Source organism: Phyllobates terribilis, unplaced genomic scaffold (assembly GCF_046119375.1).
Source record: "Phyllobates terribilis strain yellow unplaced genomic scaffold, ASM4611937v1 Scaffold_13__5_contigs__length_258822181, whole genome shotgun sequence".
NCBI classification, from domain to species: domain Eukaryota; kingdom Metazoa; phylum Chordata; class Amphibia; order Anura; family Dendrobatidae; genus Phyllobates; species Phyllobates terribilis.
Genome location: NW_027362773.1, coordinates 99671715 through 99696540, shown reverse-complemented (window position 1 = coordinate 99696540; position 24826 = coordinate 99671715). Strand labels below are relative to the sequence as shown.

The 24826-nt window shown below is 49.1% G+C and overlaps 1 protein-coding gene across 1 annotated transcript in view; it reads right to left on the bottom strand.

The window, feature by feature from the left end:
- Positions 1-24826, bottom strand: part of GALNT18 (polypeptide N-acetylgalactosaminyltransferase 18) — a 190595-nt gene that overhangs the window by 71911 nt on the left and 93858 nt on the right. Inside the window, exon 2 of the mRNA XM_073658296.1 lies at positions 5341-5533. Coding sequence (XP_073514397.1) covers positions 5341-5533 — 193 coding nt within the window. The remainder of the gene's footprint in view (positions 1-5340; positions 5534-24826) is intronic.

Sequence of the window (24826 nt, the reverse complement as noted above, 5' to 3'; positions counted from 1 at the left end):
GCATTTCTCTGCCATAAACCTAAATCAAAGTGAGTGAGCGCGGCAGAGTGACAGGCGGCCATCATGTAGGGACGTGCTGCGCACAGCGCGGAGAGAGCGGCCGGCAGCTAAATGGGGATAATGAGGACATTTCCTCTAAGAGGTAATTAAAGCGACAACATTTCCTCAAGAAAGAAGAGAAGGATCCAAATGTGGAAAGTTCTGAGACTTCCTATAATTAATCTGATGTGGAAACATCAACATCGATGTGTAGCCGCAGGGATCCTGGTGCTGGGCGCAAAGGGGAGGCATCCTGGGGCCGGGCGCCGAGGGGAGGGAGCCGGGCGCAGGAGGAGGAGAGGGAGCCGGGCGCAGGAGGAGGAGGAGGAGGAGAGGGAGCCGGGAGGAGGAGGAGAGGGAGCCGGGCGCAGGAGGAGGAGGAGGAGAGGGAGCCGGGCGCAGGAGGAGGAGGAGGAGGAGAGGGAGCCGGGCGCAGGAGGAGGAGGAGGAGGAGGAGAGGGAGCCGGGCGCAGGAGGAGGAGGAGGAGGAGGAGAGGGAGCCGGGCGCAGGAGGAGGAGGAGGAGGAGGAGAGGGAGCCGGGCGCAGGAGGAGGAGAGGGAGCCGGGCGCAGGAGGAGGAGAGGGAGCCGGGCGCAGGAGGAGGAGGAGGAGAGGGAGCCGGGCGCAGGAGGAGGAGGAGGAGAGGGAGCCGGGCGCAGGAGGAGGAGGAGGAGGAGGAGGAGAGGGAGCCGGGCGCAGGAGGAGGAGGAGGAGGAGAGGGAGCCGGGCGCAGGAGGAGGAGGAGGAGGAGGAGGAGGAGGAGGAGGAGGAGGAGGAGGAGAGGGAGCCGGGCGCAGGAGGAGGAGGAGGAGGAGGAGGAGGAGGAGGAGGAGGAGGAGGAGGAGAGGGAGCCGGGCGCAGGAGGAGGAGGAGGAGGAGGAGGAGGAGGAGGAGGAGAGGGAGCCGGGCGCAGGAGGAGGAGGAGGAGGAGGAGGAGGAGAGGGAGCCGGGCGCAGGAGGAGGAGGAGGAGGAGAGGGAGCCGGGCGCAGGAGGAGGAGGAGAGGGAGCCGGGCGCAGGAGGAGGAGGAGGAGGAGGAGGAGAGGGAGCCGGGCGCAGGAGGAGGAGGAGGAGGAGAGGGAGCCGGGCGCAGGAGGAGGAGGAGAGGGAGCCGGGCGCAGGAGGAGGAGGAGGAGGAGGAGAGGGAGCCGGGCGCAGGAGGAGGAGGAGGAGGAGGAGGAGGAGAGGGAGCCGGGCGCAGGAGGAGGAGGAGGAGGAGGAGGAGGAGAGGGAGCCGGGACGCAGGAGGAGGAGGAGGAGGAGGAGAGGGAGCCGGGACGCAGGAGGAGGAGGAGGAGGAGGAGGAGGAGGAGGAGGAGGAGGAGAGGGAGCCGGGACGCAGGAGGAGGAGGAGGAGGAGGAGGAGGAGGAGGAGGAGAGGGAGCCGGGACGCAGGAGGAGGAGGAGGAGGAGAGGGAGCCGGGCGCAGGAGGAGGAGGAGGAGGAGGAGGAGGAGAGGGAGCCAGGACGCAGGAGGAGGAGGAGGAGAGGGAGCCGGGACGCAGGAGGAGGAGGAGGAGGAGGAGAGGGAGCCGGGCGCAGGAGGAGGAGGAGGAGGAGAGGGAGCCGGGCGCAGGAGGAGGAGGAGAGGGAGCCGGGCGCAGGAGGAGGAGGAGAGGGAGCCGGGCGCAGGAGGAGGAGGAGGAGGAGGAGAGGGAGCCGGGCGCAGGAGGAGGAGGAGGAGGAGGAGGAGGAGAGGGAGCCGGGCGCAGGAGGAGGAGGAGGAGGAGGAGGAGGAGAGGGAGCCGGGACGCAGGAGGAGGAGGAGGAGGAGGAGGAGAGGGAGCCGGGACGCAGGAGGAGGAGGAGGAGGAGGAGGAGAGGGAGCCGGGACGCAGGAGGAGGAGGAGGAGGAGGAGGAGGAGGAGGAGGAGAGGGAGCCGGGACGCAGGAGGAGGAGGAGGAGGAGAGGGAGCCGGGACGCAGGAGGAGGAGGAGGAGGAGGAGGAGGAGGAGAGGGAGCCGGGACGCAGGAGGAGGAGGAGGAGGAGGAGGAGAGGGAGCCGGGACGCAGGAGGAGGAGGAGGAGGAGAGGGAGCCGGGACGCAGGAGGAGGAGGAGGAGGAGGAGGAGAGGGAGCCGGGACGCAGGAGGAGGAGGAGGAGGAGAGGGAGCCGGGACGCAGGAGGAGGAGGAGGAGGAGAGGGAGCCGGGACGCAGGAGGAGGAGGAGGAGGAGGAGAGGGAGCCGGGACGCAGGAGGAGGAGGAGGAGAGGGAGCCGGGACGCAGGAGGAGGAGGAGGAGGAGGAGGAGGAGGAGGAGAGGGAGCCGGGCGCAGGAGGAGGAGGAGGAGGAGGAGGAGAGGGAGCCGGGCGCAGGAGGAGGAGGAGGAGAGGGAGCCAGGACGCAGGAGGAGGAGGAGGAGGAGGAGGAGAGGGAGCCGGGACGCAGGAGGAGGAGGAGGAGAGGGAGCCGGGCGCAGGAGGAGGAGAGGGAGCCGGGCGCAGGAGGAGAGGGAGCCGAGCGCAGGAGGAGGAGGAGGAGGAGGAGGAGAGGGAGCCGGGCGCAGGAGGAGGAGGAGGAGGAGGAGGAGAGGGAGCCGGGCGCAGGAGGAGGAGGAGGAGGAGAGGGAGCCGGGCGCAGGAGGAGGAGGAGGAGGAGGAGAGGGAGCCGGGCGCAGGAGGAGGAGGAGGAGGAGGAGGAGGAGAGGGAGCCGGGCGCAGGAGGAGGAGGAGGAGGAGGAGGAGGAGAGGGAGCCGGGCGCAGGAGGAGGAGGAGGAGGAGAGGGAGCCGGGCGCAGGAGGAGGAGGAGAGGGAGCCGGGCGCAGGAGGAGGAGGAGGAGGAGGAGAGGGAGCCGGGCGCAGGAGGAGGAGGAGGAGGAGAGGGAGCCGGGCGCAGGAGGAGGAGGAGAGGGAGCCGGGCGCAGGAGGAGGAGGAGGAGGAGGAGAGGGAGCCGGGCGCAGGAGGAGGAGGAGGAGGAGGAGGAGGAGGAGGAGAGGGAGCCGGGCGCAGGAGGAGGAGGAGGAGGAGGAGGAGGAGGAGAGGGAGCCGGGACGCAGGAGGAGGAGGAGGAGGAGGAGGAGAGGGAGCCGGGACGCAGGAGGAGGAGGAGGAGGAGGAGGAGGAGGAGGAGGAGGAGGAGGAGGAGGAGGAGGAGAGGGAGCCGGGACGCAGGAGGAGGAGGAGGAGGAGGAGGAGGAGGAGGAGGAGAGGGAGCCGGGACGCAGGAGGAGGAGGAGGAGGAGAGGGAGCCGGGCGCAGGAGGAGGAGGAGGAGGAGGAGGAGGAGAGGGAGCCAGGACGCAGGAGGAGGAGGAGGAGAGGGAGCCGGGACGCAGGAGGAGGAGGAGGAGGAGGAGAGGGAGCCGGGCGCAGGAGGAGGAGGAGGAGGAGGAGAGGGAGCCGGGCGCAGGAGGAGGAGGAGAGGGAGCCGGGCGCAGGAGGAGGAGGAGAGGGAGCCGGGCGCAGGAGGAGGAGGAGGAGGAGGAGAGGGAGCCGGGCGCAGGAGGAGGAGGAGGAGGAGGAGGAGGAGAGGGAGCCGGGCGCAGGAGGAGGAGGAGGAGGAGGAGGAGGAGAGGGAGCCGGGCGCAGGAGGAGGAGGAGGAGGAGGAGGAGGAGAGGGAGCCGGGCGCAGGAGGAGGAGGAGGAGGAGGAGGAGGAGAGGGAGCCGGGACGCAGGAGGAGGAGGAGGAGGAGGAGGAGGAGAGGGAGCCGGGACGCAGGAGGAGGAGGAGGAGGAGGAGGAGAGGGAGCCGGGACGCAGGAGGAGGAGGAGGAGGAGGAGGAGGAGGAGGAGGAGGAGGAGGAGGAGGAGGAGGAGAGGGAGCCGGGACGCAGGAGGAGGAGGAGGAGGAGAGGGAGCCGGGACGCAGGAGGAGGAGGAGGAGGAGGAGGAGGAGGAGGAGAGGGAGCCGGGACGCAGGAGGAGGAGGAGGAGGAGGAGGAGAGGGAGCCGGGACGCAGGAGGAGGAGGAGGAGGAGGAGGAGAGGGAGCCGGGACGCAGGAGGAGGAGGAGGAGAGGGAGCCGGGACGCAGGAGGAGGAGGAGGAGGAGAGGGAGCCGGGACGCAGGAGGAGGAGGAGGAGGAGGAGAGGGAGCCGGGACGCAGGAGGAGGAGGAGGAGAGGGAGCCGGGACGCAGGAGGAGGAGGAGGAGGAGGAGGAGAGGGAGCCGGGCGCAGGAGGAGGAGGAGAGGGAGCCAGGACGCAGGAGGAGGAGGAGGAGGAGAGGGAGCCGGGACGCAGGAGGAGGAGGAGGAGGAGAGGGAGCCGGGACGCAGGAGGAGGAGGAGGAGGAGGAGGAGAGGGAGCCGGGCGCAGGAGGAGGAGGAGGAGGAGGAGGAGAGGGAGCCAGGACGCAGGAGGAGGAGGAGGAGAGGGAGCCGGGACGCAGGAGGAGGAGGAGGAGAGGGAGCCGGGCGCAGGAGGAGGAGGAGGAGGAGGAGGAGAGGGAGCCGGGCGCAGGAGGAGGAGGAGGAGGAGAGGGAGCCGAGCGCAGGAGGGAAGGGAGCCGAGCGCAGGAGGGAAGGGAGCCGAGCGCAGGAGGATGAGGAGAGGGAGCCGGGCGCAGGAGGAGGAGGAGAGGGAGCCGGGCGCAGGAGGAGGAGGAGAGGGAGCCGGGCGCAGGAGGAGGAGGAGAGGGAGCCGGGCGCAGGAGGAGGAGGAGAGGGAGCCGGGAGGAGGAGGAGAGGGAGCCGGGAGGAGGAGGAGAGGGAGCCGGGAGGAGGAGGAGAGGGAGCCGGGCGCAGGAGGAGAGGGAGAAGGGCGCAGGAGGAGAGGGAGAAGGGCGCAGGAGGAGAGGGAGAAGGGCGCAGGAGGAGAGGGAGAAGGGCGCAGGAGGAGAGGGAGCCGGGCGCAGGAGGAGGGGGAGAAGGGCGCAGGAGGAGGAGGAGAGGGAGCCGGGCGCAGGAGGAGGAGGAGAGGGAGCCGGGCGCAGGAGGAGGAGGAGGAGGAGGAGAGGGAGCCGGGCGCAGGAGGAGGAGGAGGAGGAGGAGGAGAGGGAGCCGGGCGCAGGAGGAGGAGGAGGAGAGGGAGCCGGGCGCAGGAGGAGGAGAGGGAGCCGGGCGCAGGAGGAGAGGGAGCCGAGCGCAGGAGGAGAGGGAGCCGGGCGCAGGAGGAGAGGGAGCCGGGCGCAGGAGGGAAGGGAGCCAGGCGCAGGAGGGAAGGGAGCCAGGCGCAGGAGGGAAGGGAGCCAGGCGCAGGAAGGAAGGGAGCTGGGCGCAGGAGGGAAGGGAGCTGGGCGCAGGAAGCAGTGTAAAGAATTGAGATTTTTATATTGGTGTCCATGGCTTTATGGGACTGTATATACACATCGGTGAGTTGGGTTTACAAGGGAATGAAGACTTGTATGCAGCTACTCACCCGGCGGGTCTCAGGTCCGGCAGGTGTCTGTCCAGTGGTAATCGGTCACTCAGATAAGCGTTATAGCCGTAATATTGGAACTGCTTCAGGGCGACCCTCCTGTGCTCCGGGCTGAGGTCCTGACCCCAATGTGTGAACAGGGACGAGTCCGTGAACGGCTCCACTGCAGCCTCCTCGGCCTTCTGCGGAGTCTCTGCAAGAAAGAGGACAGAATGACATAGTGACCCTGATGACTCGCTGCGTTACTACCTCTGATAGCAGTGGAGGAGATGCTGACATATACCGCAGCGCTGTACACAGCATGCACTAATTCACATCTTGCCCTCTCCTCAATGCAAACAATGGATCACCTTAATTAACATTTTATCCCATTTACTTTGGTTGAACTGACTCTGCTATCAGCTCTCTCTTAAAGGTACGGCGCCTACAATATAATGAATATTGGATAAAGGGAGGCAGCGCTATAGTTTTAGCTCCTCGGTAAGAACCCTTTAATTATGTAGCAGCTCGTGCACGTGCTTTGTGCTGATTCTTCAAGAATCTGGACTCGAACTTTAGAAAAAATAACTTATGTGAAGTGCTTCCAGAAAATCACATGCTGCAAATCCTGCACTCCCGGAGTTCTGCTTTTCTGCTAAGGTCTGGGAGCTACGAACTGCATCAATTATTAACCAGACTGGAAGAGAAACTATGAACACCATTTTATAGGTTAAAACTATGTATTATGGTGAATAGATTTGCTGGTCTCCACTTGAACTAACACTACAGTCACATCCAGAGCTGCATTCATAATTCTGCTGGCAAAACTGTGCTGACACAGTCCTAACATATCATGCACTGCACAATGCCATGTTGTTAGTGCATTCATGGTCATCCTAAGCATACAAGGAAAACTCCTCACATTCAGCCAAACAACTGGACAGCAGAGCTCTTCTTTAGAGCACATATTGTTAAAAAGGAACCCAACTTTTTTTTTTTTAAATTATTGATCAGCCTTTGCAAAGCTATTAATCTTCGTAATATACTCCATTACCTTACTTTGCTTCCATCTCTGTCAAATACCAGGCTGAAAGAGCTTTTGTAACTGCATAGTTCATGCTCTTTTAGATTCTGCTTTGATCCGCTGCTCTAGCAAAAATCTCCTCCAAGTGCCATTTACGCTCCTTTCACTGTCTGAGGGTGGGGGAAGGGAGCAGAGAAGCTCAAACAGAAAGAGAGAGTGTGCAAAAAGTGTTTGAGGACAGATCTTTTCAAGAGCAGCAGTTCAAAGCAGCTTCTAAAAGGATCAGGAACTAAACCATGAAGACAGCACTTTCATGGCCTTTTGTGGAGAGAATCAAAACGTTTGGTTACTCTTTAAAAGGATATAGACATCTCTGGGGTGGAATGGAAAAAAAAAATGATATACATAATTTTTATTTATTTAAAAAAAAAAAAAAAAAAAAAAATTAATTATATCTATATCTATATCTATATCTATATCTATATATATATATCTCTATCTATCTATCTATCTATCTATATATATATATATATATATATATATATTTTTATTTCTATTTGCCTTCTACAACATGAGTTCCCAACCAAAGAATGAGGTAACCGAGAATCCATCAGTGAGTTAGTACTGAGAGAATTGAATCCCTTATTTTCCTTGCTTATGACCACATCAAAGTAGTGATTAGCTTTGAGATCATAAATCAGCTGAGAGAGGGTCAGAAGAATGAAGATAAGTTAGAAATGCCAGCCAAAACAGGCTCACTGACAGATTCTCAGTTAACTCTGAGCCTACAGAAGGCAAACTGTGCAAAATTTTTAAAGAAACCCAAATTGCCAAAAATATAGATGATTTAAGTGTCCATATCCTTATAGCTATTGTATTTGCCTTTCCTTGGGGCTCGCACGTATGTCCAGTTATCTGGTGCCTGATGGAAACGCTGCGCTCACATGATGTAACACAGCAGAGCGGGCTCTGAAGCAGCAGGGGCCCATCTTGCAGAATGAAAAAGCGGAAAACAAAAATTGTGAATGCAGCTTTGGCTGTGACTACAGTAAACACCGTGATATGATTGACACATTTCATAGCGGCATAGCTGGGTTCAGGCAGACACTGATGTCCCCGGACTTTTGCAAACGTGTTAAAGGGGCACTGAATTATTAAAGGAATGTTATAAATAGCGGCCACGTCGGACTATTATATGGCTGAACGCCTCCTGCCTATTGCCCCAGCACTAACGGCTTGTTCTTAAATAGGGCTACACCTTTAAAACTCATCGGCAGCAATTACCAAGCAGCAGCAAACATCTAAAAGTGATTACCCTTTTACTGAAATTGCATATTTGCATTATACAGCTGAACTGGTATCAATTCCCTGATGTGATTAGAGCCGAAGCAAGGGCAGATTAGCAGAGGTAATTTTCTGGGAGGAAAATGAGAGCAAAAAATGGGTAAACACATCGGCTCCCGGACCGGAGTCCATAGAAAAGAGCAGGAAAACATACAGCACATCAAGGGGGCTTCTGATCCTGGCGGGGGGCACTAGCGGGATTCATCAGGAGATGGTAGAAGTGTGACCACTGCCAGTGCTGCGCCCTCTGCTGTGTACAGTGCTAGGCAGCTCACTGTGGGCAGCGCTGTATGATGATTGACAGCTCTGTTCTTAAAGTGGTACACCAGTCCAAATTTTTTTTTTTTTTTCATTTCTTTACAAATTCACTTGAAAGGTGAAAAATGCTAGATTAGTAGGTGGAGGCGGGAGTAGGTGATATCCAGAATGAAAACATGGCCGACATTATACCAAACCAACGCCGCATCGGTCCAAAGGTTGGGTGTGGTACCGTAGCTCAGCTCCATTTGCTTTAAGAAAGCAGAGCTTTAACACCAAGATACAAACCCCAGGAAGATTAAAGCAACGCTTTCCAAATCTGTACAATCCCTTTAAATCTGCATTCACTGGATATTTAACACCCATCTCCCTCCCCACTATGCCGAGGAATGTCCGAAAATGCCCACTTGGAGGATTGTGGACAATCTACATAAACGCTGCCCCCTCCAACAAGTGCACTTGGGTACAATACAAAACAAAAATTGCTTAAAAAGCAATTCCATTAAAAAAAAATTGCGTTATCTGCAGGAGCTCTGAAGGGGTTAATCATCCATCCGAGCGATGATCCCATAATGTAAACCGCACGGCAGCGTCACGTGACATAACACGAGAGTATTGCTCAGATATCAACTACGTAAAAATAACCTTCAAAAATCAAATTACTTGTAAAGGAGCCTCAGTGTTCAGATACAAAGCTCCATCACCATCTGCAGCCACTAGAGGGAGCTCACTGCAGACTGTGCGGTCATAGAATTTAATGCAGGAACTGTATGCAGTGAGCTCCCTCTAGTGGTGGCTGCAGGTGGACAGAATTTGGTCATCTAACCATCTCTGTGCGGGGGATCTAGAGCTTTGTATCAGATATATATAAAGATACAATGGTAAATGAACCGGCGCAGAATTCGGGGACAAGGTGTTAAAGGAAGACAATCACTTTAAGCTGAATATAAAGAGTCCGGGGAGGAGGAGAAGAGTTACTGAGCATAATTCACACTCAGGCCGGTCACTGACGATGCGATGGGAGCCGGGAGGACCATGAAATTGAATTAGGAATTGGTGTTACGATCCATAATCTCCTCTAGTCCAGCGCGGCTCAGATATGCGAGGTGACCCCATTTATAGTGATGGGGTCACCGTCTCTCCTCGCAATCCCCAACCTCATTCAGATGTGTAAATTAATGTCCGACACAAGGGAAAAGCACCCGGTGTGCTGAGCACGGAGGGAGGAGAACGGAGCGCCATTGTCAGAGGTAAACGCTGCCTAATTCCTGCACGTTGCCGTATATAAAGCGAGAATTGTGCTAATTTCCCCACAGTCCTCGGCGTACGGAGCGCAGTCCCCGGCCGAGCAAAGCAAGAAATACAGATTGTACAAGGAGGTGATGGATGTCGATATTACGCTCCATCAGCTTTTCATTAGCAGACATCTCTGGGCTGCAGATTTTATAGACGATTCTGACAAATGTGAAGCCGCGGTCAGCAGGGGACGGCAAAGTCAATGTTTGGGAACGTCAGGAAGAATCTGTATTTATATAGCAGGGAGGACAAGTAACAGTTTAATCTGCGGCTGCGGCCCGGAGCGTCAGAGTCTGCGGTGATTACTACAAAGCTGTCAGTGCCGACCGGAGGCGCGGACCGTCACATTACCACCAGAAATATGCTCCACACCAGCAGCACATACATCCGCTCCAATACACGGGACACTGCCAAAATAACAATGCCGCAATATAAGGTGCAGTAGTTATATTCTTGTACATAGGGGGCAGTATTATAGTAGTTATATTCTTGTACATAGGGGCAGTATTATAGTAGTTATATTCTTGTACATAGGAGCAGTATTATAGTAGTTATATTCTTGTACATAGGGGGCAGTATTATAGTAGTTATATTCTTGTACATAGGGGGCAGTATTATAGTAGTTATATTCTTGTACATAGGGGGCAGTATTATAGTAGTTATATTCTTGTACATAGGAGTAGTATTATAGTAGTTATATTCTTGTACATAGGGAGCAGTATAATAATAGTTATAATCTTGTACATAGGAGGCAGTATTATAGCAGTTATATTCTTGTACATAGGGGCAGTATTATAGAAACTTGTACATAGGGAGCAGTATTATAGTAGTTATATTCTTGTACATAGGGGAAGTATTATACTAGTTATATTCTTGTACATAGGGGAAGTATTATACTAGTTATATTCTTGTACATAGGGAGCAGTATTATAGTAGTTATATTCTTATACATAGGGGGCAGTATTATAGTAGTTATATTCTTATACATAGGGGGCAGTATTATAGTAGTTATATTCTTGTACATAGGGGGCAGTATTATAGTAGTTATATTCTTGTACATAGGGGGCAGTATTATAGTAGTTATATTCTTGTACATAGGGGGCAGTATTATAGTAGTTATATTCTTGTACATAGGAGTAGTATTATAGTAGTTATATTCTTGTACATAGGAGGCAGTATTATAGTAGTTATATTCTTGTACATAGGAGGCAGTATTATAGTAGTTATATTCTTATACATAGGGGGCAGTATTATAGTAGTTATATTCTTATACATAGGAGGCAGTATTATAATAGTTATATTCTTGTACATAGGGGGCAGTATTATAATAGTTATATTCTTGTACATAGGGAGCAGTATTATAGTAGTTATATTCTTGTACATAGGGGGCAGTATTATAGTAGTTATATTCTTGTACATAGGGGGCAGTATTATAGTAGTTATATTCTTGTACATAGGGGGCAGTATTATAGTAGTTATATTCTTGTACATAGGAGTAGTATTATAGTAGTTATATTCTTGTACATAGGAGTAGTATTATAGTAGTTATATTCTTGTACATAGGGGGCAGTATTATAGTAGTTATATTCTTGTACATAGGAGTAGTATTATAGTAGTTATATTCTTGTACATAGGGAGTAGTATTATAGTAGTTATATTCTTGTACATAGGGGGCAGTATTATAGTAGTTATATTCTTGTACATAGGGGGCAGTATTATAGTAGTTATATTCTTGTACATAGGAGTAGTATTATAGTAGTTATATTGTTGTACATAGGGAGTAGTATTATAGTAGTTATATTCTTGTACATAGGGGGCAGTATTATAGTAGTTATATTCTTGTACATAGGGGGCAGTATTATAGTAGTTATATTCTTGTACATAGGGGGCAGTATTATAGTAGTTATATTCTTGTACATAGGGGGCAGTATTATAGTAGTTATATTCTTGTACATAGGGGGCAGTATTATAGTAGTTATATTCTTGTACATAGGGAGTAGTATTATAGTAGTTATATTCTTGTACATAGGAGCAGTATTATAATAGTTATATTCTTGTACATAGGGGGCAGTATTATAATAGTTATATTCTTGTACATAGGGAGCAGTATTATAGTAGTTATATTCTTGTACATAGGCAGCAGTATTATAGTAGTTATATTCTTGTACATAGGCAGCAGTATTATAGTAGTTATATTCTTGTACATAGGAGCAGTATTATAGTACTTATATTCTTGTACATAGGAGCAGTATTATAGTACTTATATTCTTGTACATAGGAGCAGTATTATAGTAGTTATATTCTTGTACATAGGGGCAGTATTATAGTAGTTATATTCTTGTACATAGAGGCAGTATTATAGTAGTTATATTCCTGTACATAGGGGCAGTATTATAGTAGTTATATTCTTGTACATAGGAGGCAGTATTATAGCAGTTATATTCTTGTACATAGAGGCAGTATTATAGTAGTTATATTCCTGTACATAGAGGCAGTATTATAGTAGTTATATTTTTGTACATAGGGGGCAGTATTATAGTAGTTATATTCTTGTACATAGAAGCAGTATTATAGTAGTTATATTCTTGTACATAGGGGGCAGTATTATAGCAGTTATATTCTTGTACATAGGAGCAGTATTATAGTAGTTATATTCTTGTACATAGGGGGCAGTATTATAGCAGTTATATTACAGTACTATTCCAGTATAGTAGGTATTTGCAGTTAATTCTTGTAGACATATGTTCTGCACTATGAAACGTTATTTATGACTGGTTTTGCCCTTTATAAAAACCTTCTTCTAAAAGAATCCAACAATAACTAAATTTATTCCCTGCAATAAAAGAAACGACTCACCCAAAGACTAAAATATCCAAGTCGCTGCCCAAACCTTCCAGACCGCAAATGTCAGGCAGGAGACGCAATGGTTGGAACCTTCAGAGACGGGATGGACGTATGAAACATTGGCTCGGTTACACATCAGCCCGGTCTGATCTTAAATAGACGGTTTATTTAGTGACATTTAGGTAAAGTGTTTATCGACTGTTTGCCGCTGTCAGGTGACTCCACGGAGCATCTCCGAGCAGAGACAGGCAGTCAATGAGGGGTCTGCTCTGTTCGTGTAGCAACCCAACTATCTGACTAGCATGGCAGTCGTTATGCCCCCTATGGTACTAAAGCCCATGTGAGATCTTATTATTGCAATTTTACAAAAAAAAATAAAATTTGTAATTTGTGAAATTAACAAAATTACGGAAAAAAAAAAATGTAATTTTTGCGCAACGCACAGTTGTGACTTTGCATTGTTACGAGAGTTTGAATCAATTGTATATGGCTGGGTAGGGGCAGGGTATTTTGCATGGCAGAAATGCTACTCCAGTCCTTGACAGAAGCTGAGGCCACTCCGAAGAAGTGAAATTTCGCAAAGTGGCGAGAATTTGGAGCACCAAATCAAAATTGTGGTAGCGTGAGCATGCACAACGCCAGTCTTGAGGAATCGGCCCATTCGTCTTCGCTGTCAAATAAACCCCATAAATGAAAAGGACTTAAAAAAAACATAAGTATAAAAATGGCATCAAAAGTTATAATGAATTTGGTGCAAAAACAAAATTGCCTAAAATGAAATTTTTTAATGAAAAAAAAAAAGCATAAAAAGAAATATGAATCGGGATATTCCTTACTAATAGGTGCAGCATTTTGATACAATATACAGGTGCATCTCACTAAATTAGAATATCATCAAAAAGTTAATTTATTTCAGTTCTTCAATACAAAAAGTGAAACTCATATATTATATAGAGTCATTACACACAGAGTGATCTATTTCAGGTGTTTATTTCTGTTAATGTTGATGATTATGGCTTACAGCCAATAAAAACACAAAAGTCATTATCTCAGTAAATTAAAATAATTAACAAAAAACACCGGCAAAGGCTTCCTAAGCTTTTAAAAAGGTCCCTTAGTCTGTTTCAGTAGGCTCCACAATCATGGGGAAGACTGCTGACTTGACAGATGTCCAGAAGGCAGTCATTGACACATTCCAGAGTCTGGAGGAAGAGTGGAGAGGCCACAATCCAAGCTGCTGGAGGTCTAGTGTGAAGTTTCCACAATCTGTGATGTTTTGGGGAGCCAGGACATTTTACAGCACTTCATGCTTCCCTCTGCTTTTTGGAGATGGAAATGTCATTCTCCAGCAGGACTTGGCCCCTGTCCACACTGCCAAAAGTACCAATACCTGGTTTACACACAACAGTATCACTGTGCTTGATTGGCAGCAAACTCACATGACCTTAACCCCATAGAGAATCTATTATAGAGAATCTATGGGGTATTGTCAAGAGGAAGATGAGAGACACCAGACCCAACAATGCAGACGAGCTGAAGGCTGCTATCAAAGGAACCTGGGCTTCCATAACCCCTCAGCAGTGCCACAGGCTGATCGCCTCCATGCCATGCCACGCCACATTGATGCAGTAATTGATGCAAAAGGAGCCCGGCCAAGTATTGAGGGCATTTACTGAACATACATTTCAGATTTTAAAATCATTTTTCAAGCCGTTGTTATAAAGTATTCTAATTTACTGAGATAATGACTTTTGTGTTTTCATTGGCTGTAAGCCATATTCAGCAGCATTAACAGAAATAAACACGTGAAATAGATAACTCTGTGTGTAATGACTCTATATAATATAGGAGTTTCACTTTTTGTATTGAAGATCTGAAGTAAATTAACTTTTTGATGATATTCTAATTTAGTGAGATGCACTTGTATCTGTGTTTACACCCAGCCAAAATGTCGCAAATGTTTTATTCCATTTAATCTTTTTTTTTTGTTTTTATGCAAAAACTTAAAGATTCTGAGAAAATGAGGCATGGCATTGGTGCAAAGTGTGACTTTTACAAATATAGGTCTATAAAAAAAGTTTCAAAAAAGTTGAGGGGTCGTCACAACTAAACCTTTTTTTTTTAAAACAAAAGTCAGCACTGACGTTTGACGTTGTTCTCCTGCTCTTCTCTAACTTTTGAATGTGCAGTAAAAATGCCTAGAAGATGCTTAAAATTTTGCATAAATTGCGCCAAATCCATTGTAAAGTGGCAGAGTTGACAGATTCGGGGCACGCTGCGCCATCTTTGATACATGTGGCCTCCGTTGCCTCCTCGGAGCCGCGGATCCTCGTCGGTCCCCATGCAGTAATGTCTCCTGACGTCCGCCGGTGACAGCACATTCTCCGCTATAACAGACACCTATTATTAGGCCCCGTACACTGTGCCCCCGGGAGCCATTATGTCCCATTCAGGGGTTTTATTACAGAATTTAACTTTTAATGTGATCCTTTCCACAAGGTAACGGAGCGGGACGGCAGCGCAACGTTATCACTGAACAAAGGTAAACAGATTCTGCGGGAGCTAATGGCCGCCATTATCATTTCTAATTACAATAAGTGCATTAAGTAATTAACTGTCAAACGGTAAAGTAAAGAAGCGCTCACAGAGTAATTACCCGAGCTGCGGCCCCCCGAGCCATGCATCTAGTGGGATCGTAATAGGGCCCGAGAACTGGATTATGTAGGATTTCCGTCCACATGTGAAGATCCAGGTGCTCAGTCACAAGACCCCAATTTCCAGTCCATACTATGACCCTAATTCTTGACCAGAACTCACATATATAACACTTAGTTCGACAGGAGACCCCCATGTGACCTTAACAATGAGTGGAGAAAACGGCGTTATATGGTCGTGTGAATAAGCCCTAAGCGCTATGGCCGCCCTGTAAAGAGGAGGAGTCGTTAAGCATCAGAATTTATCTTAATCTAGATATTGAATACAGCAGCACAGAGTATTTCAGGTGCAGGGTGCTGATGTTTTCGGAGGTTTCAGACTTCAATTTTATAATGTAACCAGTAGGGACGAGCCATACACTTTAGGAAAGTGTTGGCCAAGTGACTCCCCCATACAAAATGATGCTTGCCCGTGTTGTGAATAGGGAGAGAGTGGTAAACTGCGGTCAGACACTTATCTACCCTAAGAACAGATGGATCAAACATATGGAAATCCCTCTGCCCAATCCTACTTTCCCCAAAAATCTGCCGGCCCTTATAGACATTAGACGATCGGCCGCTCCTGCCAAAATCAGGAGGTTTAGCCAATCATCATCTAATGGGTACAGACACCCTTACATCTTGTCTGGTGGGCAAAATAACAGAATCTCAGCAGCACAGAGTATTTTAGCAAGGTTATGAGAAGATATGGCTGAGTTCACAAGTGTCCGATTTATAATCTTAAGTCGACATGGTGGTCTCTGCCCCGGACGCGCAGTTCGCAGCCCCATCGTCACTCCATAGGACGGATCCTCGGCTTTTCTGCGCACAAACCGCAGCGATTCTCTGTTGCACCAAACTGCAAATTGTGCTATAGAACGTGAAACTTACTGAGGAATCCTGGCAGAAATCCTTCCTATAAACAGGGCCTGAGGGCACCACAGATCCCAGCAACACCTTACAATTTACCAAACCTTGCTTTGTATAATGTACCACAGTACAGCCGTCCGTTCAGCCTGCACCGGTGCCCGCGTCTATGGCCGAAATGCAACAAAGCAGACAGCAGCGCAGGAACAGATCGCCCGAAACAGCTGCCTGCAAATGGCTAATTGCACATTTTATTTCCCAGGGAGCATTGCACCGCCTGTAAGTCTCTCTATGCCGACTTGGTGGTCTTTACCCCCTAGACCAGAGCTGGGCAAACTGCTGCCCGCGGGCCACATCCGGCCCTCTGGCTGTTCCAGTCAGGCCCTCGGACCAAGACAGCCGAAGGGCTGAACAGCGGCCCATGGGCCGCACCGTGCCCTCCCCCGCCCACCATCCATCTGCCGCCACTCGCTGTCACCGCTAGAAAGCGGTGAATACATTGGTTGAGGATGGGGCCGCCGGATCCATCTTCCACCAATTGGCGTGTGCTACAGACAGCAGTCTCGAAGACGTAATTTCATTGTGCTGCTGCTGAGAGATTCAGTAGTGTACAAGAGTCAGGAGCAGAGCGCCGAGGGAATGAGAGCGAGGTGAGTGTTTTTTCTTGTATATGGAATATTTGTATGTATACATGGTGGCTATGAGGGGCCCACACTGTTTATTGGAGATTATGTAGTGTCCACTCTGTATAGATGGGGGCTATGTGGTGCTCACACTGTACATATGGAGGCTATGTGGTGCTCAAACTGTATAGATGGGGGCTATGTGGTTCTTACACTGTATATATGGAGGCTATGTGGGGCTCACACTGTGTATATGGAGGCTATGTGGGGCTCACACTGTGTATATGGAGGCTATGTGGGGCTCACACTGTGTATATGGAGGCTATGTGGGGCTCACACTGTGCATATGATGGCTATGTGGGGCTCATACTGTGTATATGGAGGCTATGTGGGGCTCACACTGTATATATGGAGACTATGTGGGGCACACACTGTATATATGGAGACTATGTGGGGCTCACACTGTATATATGGAGACTATGTGGGGGTCACACTGTATATATGGAGACTATGTGGGGGTCACACTGTATATATGGAGACTATGTGGGGGTCACACTGTATATATGGAGACTATGTGGGGGTCACACTGTATATATGGAGACTATGTGGGGCTCACACTGTATATATGGAGACTATGTGGGGCTCACACTGTATATATGGAGACTATGTGGGGCTCACACTGTATATATGAAGGCTATGTGGGGCTCACACTGTATATATATGGAGACTATGTGGGAGCGCACGCTGTATATAGGGAGGCTATGTGGGGGCTCACACTGTATATAGGAGGCTATGTGGGGCTCAGTGTGTATATGGAGGCTATGTGGGGGCTCACACTGTATATATGGAGACTATGTGGGGCTCACACTGTATATATGAAGGCTATGTGGGGCTCACACTGTATATATATGGAGACTATGTGGGAGCGCACGCTGTATATAGGGAGGCTATCATAGAATCATAGAATGGTAGAGTTGAAAGGGACCTCCTGGGTCATCTGGTCCAACCCCCTGCTCAAAGCAGGATTCACTAGATCATCTCAGACAGATGTCTGTCCAGCCTCTGTTTGAAGACGTCCATTGAAGGGGAACTCACCACCTCTCGTGGCAGCCTGTTCCACTCATTAATCACCCTAACTGTCAAAAAGTTTTTTCTAATATCTAATCTGTGTCTCCTCCCATTTAGTTTCATCCCATTGCTTCTAGTCTTTCCTTGTGCAAATGAGAATAAAGATGATCCTTCTACAATGTGACAGCCCTTGACATATTTGTAGACAGCTATTAAGTCTCCTCTCAGTCTTCTTTTTTGCAAGCTAAACATTCCCAAATCCTGTAACCGTTCCTCATAGGACATGGTTTGCAGACCAGTCACCATTCTGGTCGCTCTTCTATGTGGGGGCTCACACAGTATATTGGAGGCTATGTAGGTGGCTCACACGGTATATAGGGAGGCTATGTGGGGCACATGCTGTATATAAGAGGCTGTGTGGGGAAAATACTGTATATCAAAGGCTATGCGGGGCACATGCTGTATGTTGGGAGGCTATGTGGGGGCTCACACTGTATGTAGGGAGGCTATTTGGGGCTCACGTATATTTGGAGGCTATGTGGTGACTCACGCTGTATATTTGGAGGATATGTGGGGGCTCACTCTGTATATAGGAGGCTATGTGGGGGCTCATGTTGTATATAGGAGGCTATGTGGGGGTTCATACTCTATATAAGGGGATGTCAGCATACTTAATTCAATTAATACAATTAATATTAATATAAATAACTATAATTAATATGTTAATAATATTGAGCAAAATTCATTTCAGCCTATTGGTTCGGCCACAGCAGTCACAGTCTCTAATGTGGCCCCTCAGGAAAATTAATTGCCCACCCCTGCCCTAGACTCTCTATTGAAGGCCTCTCACCTGTCCTCTACTTTGCATTAATGATGGGAAGGAGCAAGCATTCAGTTTTGGCTTTATACCCCATGTGATGTGGGGTCAGAATTGGACTACTACTTCCAGTAGGGGGCACTAGAGACTGTTTCCTTTTTTCTCTCTAAAGAGCCTATTTGCCGACTTTTGTCTTCCTATCCCAGCATGGCGGCCTCCTTAAATAGAGACTATACTCCTTAGATATGGAATAGAAGGCCAGAACCAAAGTGAAGACTGACACAGATAAAAGCGATCGGAGAGGAGGAGGGATATTACAGGACGATTCTGACTTCTCAGCCCTCGGGGCGCTGGTAATAGCCGCCATCAGCCCTTAGATAGCTCCGAGTTGATTACTTTTCTTATTTTTCCCGCACACTGGAGGAATTTCCCCAGCGGTTATCGATTCCTGGGACTTTCCACTTCCCCGTCATCTATTAGCGGAGTCTCTGGGCCGTGACCGCCCGGCTATAGGTTACTCCGTGTGATCGGACCGGTGAGGCGCCAGTCGTCATCTCCAAGGCCGCTGAGCCAGAAATGGTTTTCTGATGAGAAGGATCGGACGGGGGATTATGTTCAGGAATTGACTTATCAGGATGGCGACGGCTGATGGCACCGGGGTCCTTTCATCTCCCCGGCTGTCAATCATCGGACACCTCCGGACCCCGGATTACCAGGCTGTAAGGGTCCCGGAGAGATTTATAGAAAAGCAAAAAGTAATTCGGAGGTGAGACAGATCTGTGAATAATCTCTGGCTGCAGATGTAGGATTGCGGACCCCGCGACGGAGACCCCAGATGTGACGAACACTAGAAAGACGACCAGAAGAAATAAGTGACCCTCCACATTACCAGGTCGTTGCAGATTACTCCTAGTCCGAGCCATCAGTGCCCGACGTTTCCAGCTGCTGCCATGATCTCATGACAACCCTTCCTGCCTAGTCGTTCAGTGTTGTCACAGGGACAAATGCAAATCACCGATCACATCAGTATTTCGGCAGCTCTTATTTTCTATGGATCTGGACGGTGACATTGATCCTCCCAAAAGAAAAACTTTTCCAAAGTGACCAATCAGGATCCAGAGCTCATTTTTCAGCAGCGATTAATTGCTCATTCATAATAAAAGTCAGGAGGTACCTGCACTGACACATTGTAACGATTCATCAGCATTTACATCCCTCTGCCACAGCTGCAGGGCTCAGAGAGGGCTCTGCTACACGGTAACAAGCTGCCGCAGCAGGACTAGGTACCAATAGGTAATGGCTATGGCAAAGAATAAAAGTTTCCATTTATTCACAGAAAGCAGAGCACTTAAAGGGACCGGGCGCGTTGTACATTCAGTCTGATCTGAGGACAGCACGGAATAGAGGAGGAGACGCTGAGCAGAATGATATATAGGAAAGTGGAAAAAGGTTCAGTAGAACACTGAAATCCCTGTTATTTGTAGGAGTCCTGTGGGCGGTCCTAACAGTGATTGACAGCTATCTCTGTAGGCACAATCATACAGAAAACGCTGATTCCAGTGGGCTTTCCTAACAGTGATTGACAGCTGTCTCTACAAGCACAGTCATACAGAAAAGGCTGTCAATCACTGTTAGGACCGCCCACTGGACTCGGCCTTTTCTGCATGACTGCCTGTGGAGACAGCTGTCAATCACTGTTAGGCCCGCCCACTTAACTAAACCTTTTCTGTATGACTGTGCTTGTAGAGACAGCTAAGTTAAGTGGGCGGGCCTAAGTGATTGACAGCTATCTACACAGGCAGTCATGCAGAAAAGGCTAAGTCCAGTGGGCGGGCCTAACAGTGATTGACAGCTGTCTCTACAGGCAGTCATACAGAAAAGGCTGAGTCCAGTGGGCGGGCCTAACAGTGATTGACAGCAGTCTCTACAGGAAGTCATACAGAAAAGGCCGAGTCCAGTGGGCGGGCCTAACAGTGATTGACAGCTGTCTCTACAGGCAGTCATACAGAAAAGGCCGAGTCCAGTGGGCGGTCCTAACCGTGATTGACAGCTGTCTCTACAGGAAGTCATACAGAAAAGGCCGAGTCCAGTGGGCGGGCCTAACAGTGATTGACAGCTGTCTCTACAGGCAGTCATACAGAAAAGGCCGAGTCCAGTGGGCGGTCCTAACCGTGATTGACAGCTGTCTCTACAGGCAGTCATACAGAAAAGGCTGAGTCCAGTGGGCTGGCCTAACAGTGATTGACAGCTATCTCTGTAGGCACAGTCATACAGAAATGGCCGAGTCCAGTGGGCGGGACTGAGTAGTCCCACCCATTGGACTTCTATAAATACCAGGGATTTCAATGAATAAAATGCAAGTGCCAGTGAAGCTTTTCCCATAAAGACATCCGTCAGTCAGGTCGGCTCCTCCTGTCGTAGATCAGATACCATCACCAACATGACGGGATCCCTTTAATAACAGTAATGAATTGAGACGAAGTCTATTAGAAAGCTGTCGACCTTTTCATTAGATCGTTCTTCAGCTTCGCAGAGATAAAAGCAGAAGCCCTCCTAATAAGTAGTCCGCGGCGGCGCCCCCCTGATCCGGACCCTGGACGTGCACTTATTTTTCTGATTAGGAATGCTGCCAAAAGAAGAAGACGTGAGAAGTGTCGGTGCGAGGAGGACGCAGGAGCTCGGCTTGTGTCATTGACGATACGGATAACACACAAGGACGACTCCTGAAATAACAGGAACGTGGAGCGATCGATACGCAGAGCGGCAGCGGCCCGCGACACCTCCGTGACTGGCGGCAGAGTACACCGCTCATCTAGGACAAAGGGTCAAATGCCCAACCTGAGGGCTCTGATTTCAGCAGGACGCGCCATCATTGTCTGATCGGCCGGGGTCTCACCTCCAGACCAGTCTTTTCACCATGTCCAGCGTGGCCCCTGTGCTTGGAGCCACTGTAAAGTCAAGGGGCCAAAAAACTGGGAAGAACTAATGCAGAAAGTAACTTTTCATTATACAAAGACTAGTCTTCATCTTCTGGAACCTGGTATCTGTGTATTAAGACCCCATAAAGACCTCCAAGCCACAGATATGGGCCCGCAATCTAATGTGTAAGGGCCTTAAAGGGTATCTGCCACCAAGTTGTCCCTACAACACGCTGCTCTTAGATGGGGGAAGAACAGAGACCCTGATTCCAGCGATGTGTCACTTACTGGGCTGCTTGCTGTAGTTTTGATAAAAATCACAGTTTTCTCTCCCGCAGATCAAGCAGTTCTCTGAAAGCGGAGCTCTGTATAACTCCGTCCACACCACTGATTGGCTGCTTTCTGTGTACACTGTGCATAGGCAGAAAGCTGCCAATCAGTGGTAAATATGGAGGATTTACTAGTCCTGTAGTGATCATCTCCTCCTGTAAAACAGTGATTTTATATAAAAAAAAAAAAAAAAAAAAACAACTACAGCAAGCAGCCCAATAAGCGACACATCGCTGGAACCAAAGTCTCTAATTGCCCTAATTATTCATATTTAGAGCATAAACTATGCACTTTTATTAACACAAATTTCAGAAAGAAAAACAAAAGACACCGTGCGATTGAATCGTGGTAATATATTCTACAACTGGTAATCCATAAAAATCTGGTATTTAGGAGCCGGAGCAAAACAAGATGTGAGCTAGTATAGAAATATTCCTAAAAACGACTGATAATCCAGAAAAATGAATGATCCCCAATACCTGATAATCCGCTATAACATCCCACTGATTGGAATTCTGCTGGACCTCCACTGAATAATCCCATTGCCTGACAAGGAGGCTAATCCTTCTGGGATTACAGACGAGCCAAAAGAAATGGGGAACGGGGCAGAAAGCGGATCTGCAGAGAACAGCACAGCATTCAGCTCCTCAGCTGGACCTGCACATTGCTATACACTTTGCACACCAGGTGGCGCCATACTAAGTGAGAAGACGTCCTTGCTCTTCACTGGATCGCTCTACATTATCCAACCATCCAAACTGCAAATAGTATTCATGTTTAGGATCTATACGGTGCATGTGATATGTAATCAGTCTCTGATTTCAAAATAAATACTGAATAGATCAAACGGATCATTTAGACCTGACAAGGCTGGTGTATTTATTCTGATAATCCATATATCAATATGGCGGTATAATCCTCAGATTAAAAAGAGCACCGAGCCACACCAAAACGCTCATTTTAATAATAGGCAAGGAAACTGATTGTACAGTCAGTCATTCTTATATGGATTTCAAAGTAAGTACACCAGCCTCATCAGGTCTATGATTTATGCAATAATGTAAATAGTTTGTATAGTTCAGTCTGGTGACAGATGATATCGGTACGAAGATGTCATCCCCTGTCCAAGCGACAGCAGATGCAGTCTAGATCAGGGATCACCAGAAGGGGGCAGTCTTCCTGTAAGTATGAAGGGAGGTGCGCATATACTCATTTCATATGGGACAGAGCTCCGACAGTCCCATAAAGGATGAACGGACGTCTGTTAAGCTCACGCATCATCATCAGCCATGACATCAGAGGGCAGTGTCATCCTCGGCAGAACTGGGGCTAGGAGTAGAGACCACCATGACACAGACCCTCACCCACCGCCAGCGAGGAGCCGCTCATTACATAGAAGAGGGATATTTTCAATTAATGCGTCAATTACTTGTAAACATTTCACACTTGAGAAATTGAATTTGTCTCATTAAATCACCTTTATAAAAAGCAATTTAAAATTACAGTCGCTCCACGGCTCTGGGAACGAAACGACAGCGCTCCGCCACGTCCCGACCAATCCCACGAGACCGCCAGGATAAAAGGTAAGAGCGCGTACAAGGCAGGAGTGGTACTGTGCAGTGTATAGATACAGGACAGGAGGAGTGGTACTGTGCAGTGTATATATACAGGACAGGAGAAGTGGTACTGTGCAGTGTATAGATACAGGACAGGAGGAGTGGTACTGTGCAGTGTATATATACAGGACAGGAGGAGTGGTACTGTGCAGTGTATATATACAGGACAGGAGGAGTGGTACTGTGCAGTGTATATATACAGGACAGGAGGAGTGGTACTGTGCAGTGTATATATACAGGACAGGAGGAGTGGTACTGTGCAGTGTATATATACAGGACAGGAGGAGTGGTACTGTGCAGTGTATAGATACAGGACAGGAGAAGTGGTACTGTGCAGTGTATATATACAGGACAGGAGAAGTGGTACTGTGCAGTGTATAGATACAGGACAGGAGGAGTGGTACTGTGCAGTGTATATATACAGGGTAGGAGGAGTGGTACTGTGCAGTGTATATATACAGGACAGGAGGAGTGGTAATGTGCAGTGTATAGATACAGGACAGGAGGAGTGGTACTGTGCAGTGTATATATACAGGACAGGAGAAGTGGTACTGTGCAGTGTATAGATACAGGACAGGAGGAGTGGTACTGTGCAGTGTATATATACAGGACAGGAGGAGTGGTACTGTGCAGTGTATATATACAGGACAGGAGGAGTGGTACTGTGCAGTGTATATATACAGGACAGGAGGAGTGGTACTGTGCAGTGTATATATACAGGACAGGAGGAGTGGTACTGTGCAGTGTATATATACAGGACAGGAGGAGTGGTACTGTGCAGTGTATAGATACAGGACAGGAGAAGTGGTACTGTGCAGTGTATATATACAGGACAGGAGAAGTGGTACTGTGCAGTGTATAGATACAGGACAGGAGGAGTGGTACTGTGCAGTGTATATATACAGGGTAGGAGGAGTGGTACTGTGCAGTGTATATATACAGGACAGGAGGAGTGGTAATGTGCAGTGTATAGATACAGGACAGGAGGAGTGGTACTGTGCAGTGTATATATACAGGACAGAAGGAGTGGTAATGTGCAGTGTATATATACAGGACAGGAGGAGTGGTAATGTGCAGTGTATATATACAGGACAGGAGGAGTGGTACTGTGCAGTGTATATATACAGGACAGGAGGAGTGGTACTGTGCAGTGTATATATACAGGACAGGAGAAGTGGTACTGTGTAGTATATATACAGGACAGGAGGAGTGGTAATGTGCAGTGTATATATACAGGACAGGAGGAGTGGTACTGTGCAGTGTATATATACAGGACAGAAGGAGTGGTAATGTGCAGTGTATATATACAGGACAGGAGGAGTGGTACTGTGCAGTGTATATATACAGGACAGGAGGAGTGGTACTGTGCAGTGTATATATACAGGACAGGAGAAGTGGTACTGTGCAGTGTATAGATACAGGACAGAAGGAGTGGTACTGTGCAGTGTATATATACAGGACAGAAGGAGTGGTACTGTGCAGTGTATAGATACAGGACAGAAGGAGTGGTAATGTGCAGTGTATAGATACAGGACAGAAGGAGTGGTAATGTGCAGTGTATATATACAGGACAGGAGGAGTGGTACTGTGCAGTGTATATACACAGGACAGGAGGAGTGGTACTGTGCAGTGTATATATACAGGACAGGAGGAGTGGTACTGTGCAGTGTATATATACAGGACAGGAGGAGTGGTACTGTGCAGTGTATATATACAGGACAGGAGGAGTGGTACTGTGCAGTGTATAGATACAGGACAGAAGGAGTGGTAATGTGCAGTGTATATATACAGGACAGGAGGAGTGGTACT